The sequence below is a fragment of the Sinocyclocheilus rhinocerous genome, unplaced genomic scaffold (genome assembly GCF_001515625.1).
Source record: "Sinocyclocheilus rhinocerous isolate Xijiao unplaced genomic scaffold, SAMN03320098_v1.1 scaffold1314, whole genome shotgun sequence".
In the NCBI taxonomy this organism is placed as follows: Eukaryota; Metazoa; Chordata; class Actinopteri; order Cypriniformes; family Cyprinidae; genus Sinocyclocheilus; species Sinocyclocheilus rhinocerous.
The window spans coordinates 261,390-267,442 of NW_015644118.1; the positions used below are offsets into that span (position 1 = coordinate 261,390).

At 36.9% G+C, this 6,053-nt stretch overlaps 1 protein-coding gene across 1 annotated transcript in view; it reads left to right on the forward strand.

Annotated features, from left to right (window-relative positions):
- LOC107757979 (cytosolic carboxypeptidase 6-like) overlaps positions 1-3,918 on the forward strand; it is a 31,864-nt gene extending 27,946 nt beyond the window's left edge. The window contains exons 4-5 of the mRNA XM_016575599.1: positions 2,647-2,743; positions 3,479-3,918. Coding sequence (XP_016431085.1) covers positions 2,647-2,743; positions 3,479-3,575 — 194 coding nt within the window. The 3' untranslated portion in view covers positions 3,576-3,918. The remainder of the gene's footprint in view (positions 1-2,646; positions 2,744-3,478) is intronic.
- The last annotated feature ends 2,135 nt before the right edge of the window (positions 3,919-6,053 follow it).

A 6,053-nucleotide genomic window follows, 5' to 3' on the forward strand; every position in this document is an offset into this window, starting at 1 on the left:
GTCATTTCTTCAGTGTTGTCACATGAAAAGATATAATAAAATATTTACAAAAATGTGAGGGGTGTACTCACTTCTGTGAGATACTGTATATATATATATGAAAATGCGTATTTTTGAATTAAAGATAACTTATAGATTTAATATGGGCTGCTTTTGGTAATTGACACTTTTTTTATTGGTCATTTTATGTGTTTTACGAATAACAAGATTGACTACAAGGTTAAGAAGCTTACTTAAATGTAAAATGTTTTTTCTCTATTTTGCAATAAAAGACGGCTTCCCTTATTGATCACGTCTCGGGTAGATTGCATGTTTTCTTGCACGGCAGGATGTTGGACTCATAAAAAATAATCACGTAGTTTGTAGTTGCCAAAACTGATTTACCGAAGTCAAAACACGGACGGCGTTTAGCGCGAGCGCCGCTTAATTGTGAAGCAGGAGCGACCAGCCAGCAGAGGATTCTGCAGCCTTCCTCAAACAGTTATGTTCAGGATTTTCTGATTTACTTAACGAATACTGTGTGAGGGGGCAAGAAACGGGCCAAGGGGGGTCACGTACGGGACACATAAATTAAGCCTAATATACGGGACGGGACGGTTGGCAACCCTAGCTGTCCCCTGCCTGTTCTGGCATCCTGGCTCACAGCATGTCCACCATGTTGAAATAGTAAGGTTTGTAAGGTCTAAATAGTCTGGTTTTAAATTATTGTTGTACAACTGTCGATACCAATGCTCTAGCGCTCTCCTGATTGCCTGCCAAAATGGTGGAGTTTAGAGTGCGTGACGTCAACCTCCGGAGCTCTATAGTGCCCCATTCCTATATTTTGCCTGGGGCCCCCAATTCACTAAATCTGCCCCTGAATTTTAAAACATTTTTCACATGTTGTTCCAAACCTGTATGATTGACTTTCTTCTGTGGAATACACAAGAATATATTTAAAATAACGTAAATGCAGTTGTGGCCTAAGGGTTAGAGAGTTGGACTTGTTACCCAAAGGTCGTGGGTTTGAGTCTCGGTACAGGTAAGGATTGTATGTGGGGGGAGTGAATGATCAGTGCTCTTTCCACCTTCAATACCACGGTGAGATCCTTGAGCAAGGCACCGAACCCCCAACTGCTCCCCAAGCGCCCCAGCAAAACTGGCTGCCCACTGCTCTGGGTGTGTGTTCACTGTGTGTGTGTTTACTACTCACTGCAATGTGTGTACACTTGGATGGGTTAAATGCAGAGCACAAATTCTGAGTATGGGACACCATACTTGGCTACACATCACTTTCTTTCACTTTCGTAATGGAGCTTTCACGCTTTAAAAAAGATGCAGAAGCTAATGAATCACAAAAGTAGTTCATATGACTCATGCTTTATGTATATTTTGTGAGAAACAAACACAAATGGAAGCTGTTATTCACTGATAATATTAATCTTTAGTGAGATGTTAACCACTGATCATTGAGCAGATCATTGAGTCAGTGATTGAACTTGTGAACTTTATCAGGCCATTTTTGGAATGAGTCATTCAGACCACTTTTGTGGACGAGATCAGCCAAAACAAGATCCGACTCAAAACGATGATTTGTTCAGTTGGACATCAGTCCACTGTTCATTTATGATCATTATATTGTATGTCATCAGAGTTGTCGTCATATGAACAACTACTTTGTTGCATTTACATCTTTTTTGAAGCTTGAAAGCTCCAGTCTCCATTATGTGTAGTTGTATGGAAAAAATGTGCAGTACATTCTTTATCTCCTTTTGTGTTCGGCGGAAGAAAAAAAGTCGGGTTAGGAACGACACGAGGGTGAGTAAATGATGACAGAATTTTCATTTGCGGATGAACTATTCCTTTAGGTTAAAAGAAAATGATTTCCGTTTAACGTTCGTCTGGTTTGTGGTTGTTGGAGTTAAGCGGCTCCCACTCTTTCAGCTGCATTGTAAGTGACCTCACAGCTCTTTGATGCAGTGCTTTTGGTAATTGATGTGCTCTGTAACGTGGGCACGGTGGAAGAAAGGTGCATGAATTTAAATAAAGCTCCGGCTGTAAGTAACTGCAGGAATGAGATGCATTTTTTTCCTTTTGGCTGACTTGACTGAGAGGCGTTTGATTTATCCTCACGAGGAGCTGAGCGCTGGCTCTCCTGTCCCGCTTATTTACTCTCCGCAGTGCTCTGCTGGGTATTGGCCAGTTATTTACTGCAAATGGTCGCGTTGGTACGAGATTGGAGAAAATCAGACTCTTATTTATTTATTTATTTTTCAATTAAAAGTGGCACGTCAGAACAGAGATTTAAAGGTTCTGAGGCATCCGACGCTCTAACTGTGCCGGGGCCTAGGAGGCGTTTCAATATTGCTTTGTTGTCGACTGTCTCTTTAGGAATACAGAGACAGACTGCTGCCGTGGGCTCAAGGTATTTGACTCTTAAATGCTGGCAAGTTTTTACCAATGACAATAAAACAGTCAAAAGACCAATATATATGCATATGAAGGTCACTTTATATTGCTGTTTTTTCCGAGCAAAAAAAAAAAATCAATCTGTGTTTTTTTTTTTTTTTTTTTTAAATCAGTGTTTTCACAGCTGAGAGGTGCAGTAGTTGTACAGTAATTATCTGTGTAATGTGATCTCGAAGGTTCCTTAATTTTCTCATACAGACATGAAGCTTGGTAGAAACGTGGCCCGAACTTTCCTGGATTACTACAAACTGAACAACCTGATAGATGAAAGCAAGCTCACGGGACACATTAACAGGTGAAATTACATATTTCGTCATCTCACAGCAATGTCTCTGATCTTGGGTTTGTTTTTGTTTTCCATATCCTTATGAATAATATTGCATAGATAGTGAGTTTATACTACAGTCCTACTAGAAGACACTCTTTGCATAAGATGAGCTATTTTTATTACTTAATTGACTCATATATTTGCAATATTTAATCAGGAGAAATTTTTGGGCTTAAATTGGTAATACCACTTAATGTTTTGTTAAATGCTTCACACAACAGATAACTTGCAGATTTTTGCTTAGTTTTTACATGACCTCTTATAGGGCTGGACGATATGGCCAAAATTGATATCACGATATATTTTATGAGAGCAGCTAAACTGTAATGCATCTCAACATTTGTTTTCCATCATCCCAAACTTTTTGAACTGAAATATTTTAGTATAGAAGTTAATATTTTAATAATTTAACAACACACTCACATGCTCAGTTGAAAGTCACATGTCATGCACTAAACAAATAAAATAATTTATCTTTTTTTTATTATTTTTGTTTTATTTTTCAATTTTATATTTGAATTTGACATTTTCATGATTGAATTATTAGCTTTTCATCAACTCACGAACCCCCCGTCTCTTCCTGTAAATACTGTCACATGCTTTATTTTCTGTATGGTTACCTCGAAACAAGGGGTGGCTCATCAACCCTGAACTTCTGATTCCTACAAAACTCCTCTAATAAACATCCTTTCTGACTTTCAGCCCTTTCGATGGAACATCCACCAGTCATCAAGGAAACAATGCTGGAAATGGGAAGGTTAAAGGTGACAGAAAACCCCATGGAGTCAGGGATTACTGAACACACAGAGAACAGGGAATACTGTACGGTTCCTCAGTGAGCATCACAACCTCGACTAGGACGTTGTGAACCACAGTCCACTTGCAAATTGCATTTTCATATCAGCCCACAGCAATCCACCAGATATTTGTTGTCTAAGTTTTTATGTGATGATAGGACTCAACAACTGTGAATAAGTCTTCGGTATTAATTCTCACTTGTGAGATATTGCACGGAGAAAACATCAACTGTAAATTATCCCACCGGCTACATTTATTGTTTTTACAGTGCTTTGTTGAATACCAACTACTTTCTTTGCCTTGCATTTGGAGTTGCCTATTATCAGTTCAGAAATTGTATTTCACTCAGCTGTACTCATTCTGATAAAGTGATTACTTTTATGAATTCTTTGATTATAGAGAATAGAGAATTCTTTAATTATAGAGAATAGAATAGTCATCTTGAGTTGTTTCTTCAAACCTGAATGTTTGAAAATTGCTTAAATATAAAGCAATTGACCTGTAATGGTTTATTATATTCATGCTTTGTGTTCATAAATTTGCTTCTAATAAAGTGTTTGATAAAAAAATGGCTTTCCAGTGTATTATTAAGTGCTTATATTAAAATCCAGCAGACGTAATTTTGAAATGCTGTTAAAAAAACAAAACAAAAAAAAACAATGCATTTTAATCCTCTCATCATAGTCTCAGGGCAATAAGCATCAACACATTGTCTGCTGTTCACCAAAGTACTCTAACACAGAGTCTGTTAAACCTGTAACACAGTGTCTCCAAACAAAGTCTGATCTGTCCACACACAATGAATGCACACAGAACCCAGTGTGAGGGGGCAAAAATACTGAATGGCTCAAGCTATCAGTCAAGAGGTGAAAAGCAGTGTGTATTTTTCAGGCCAGTCATTCGGAATAACTGAGGTAATCAGTCAGAAAAGGCAATAACAAATGACTTGCATTTTAGATGGTATAAGAGAAGATGGCGAGAGCTAATGTGAATGAGAAAACACATCCATCTACAGAATCTCGACAAACACACACACAGGTAATGGCGCTGTCATACCTAAAAGCATTTGTGCTTATGGAGAGCCTCGCCTCCCTACTGCGCTGTCATTTTAACCAGAGCCTCAAACCATTAGTCCTTTATGCTTGGCTCACCTCGCAGCCACAAACACATCCTAATTGCCCTAAGGCTGCTGTGAACTGTTTGCATTTCCCTTCTTAAACATCAACATGGTCCATTCCTGTGTACAAGTTAACTGGCCTCTGTGATTCTCTGTGAGGTCCGTCTCTCAGCACCATCAGTGGTATGGTTCACTTCGAGGCCAGATCCTTCATTGGACATCATTATAAGCAGCTTAAAACCGAGACTTCATGAACTAAAGTCCCCCACTTTTAGAATTTCTACTTCCCTTCACCCTACATTTTGAAAAATAGTCATTACTTTTCAAATACCCATGTCTGAATATGTCCTCATGTGTCAAATCATTCCTGGCCCCTTCTGACTTGAAATGCAGCTGTTCTTAAAGACCAAACACGCATAACTGTGCATTTTCTTACCAAATCTTTACAAGATTGACAGAGTTAACTCAAATCTTGGGTTAAACCTTCAACATCCAACAATTTTTGTCCTGTTTAGAAATATCCTGTTAAGACTGCTCTTTTAATTTTAGTTATTTGTTTTATGAAGTAATTCATTCAGTTATTGCAAATAATGATTATTAATTGAAAAAGAAAATCTATTTCATTATTATTAAAGCTACAGCAGCTGTAGCTTTAGTTTTAAATATCTAACCATGAAAATGAGGAGCCATCCATAGTTTACTTCTAAATTTAGAGAATAAAAAAAAAAAAAAAAAAAAAAAGAATTTTTTTTTTTTTTTTTTTTTTTATTTGTTTTTTAATATTTTTCAAAAGAGGTGAGTTTTCAGCTGTCGCTTGAAAAATGTCAGGGAATCAGCATTCCGGATAGGGGTTGGAAGATCATTCCACCAGCCAGGAACGGTGAACGAAAATGTTCTGGAAAGTGATTATTGGCCCAAATCGTAATATTGGTGCATCAAAGTAAAAAAAAAAAAAGTATTTTATTTTATTTATTTATTTTTAATTGGTTTTTAACGACTTTCAGATATAGCCATGAGAGTACATTAGGATAAACAGTAAAAATAAATAATAAAAAAAGGATAAAACGTAAATATACGTAAAAAAAGAAAAAAACGTAAAAGTTAAATAAAACAAAATGTGTACAAATATTAATTGTATATTATATATATTTATTTTTTATTTTACAATTTATTTTATTTTTCAGACTATTGTTTTAGGGAGTGTTGAACTCATCTCTAGCTGAACTCCTGCCTTCCGCCTTGAAAACAATTGATTATTTCCCCTATGTTTATTTTAAAGATTTTCTATTTGTTGTCATTTAGTCACTTGATCGTGTCTTCATTTCTTCGCAGTTTCAAAGCAGAGGCCGCTTGGGCTGTTGT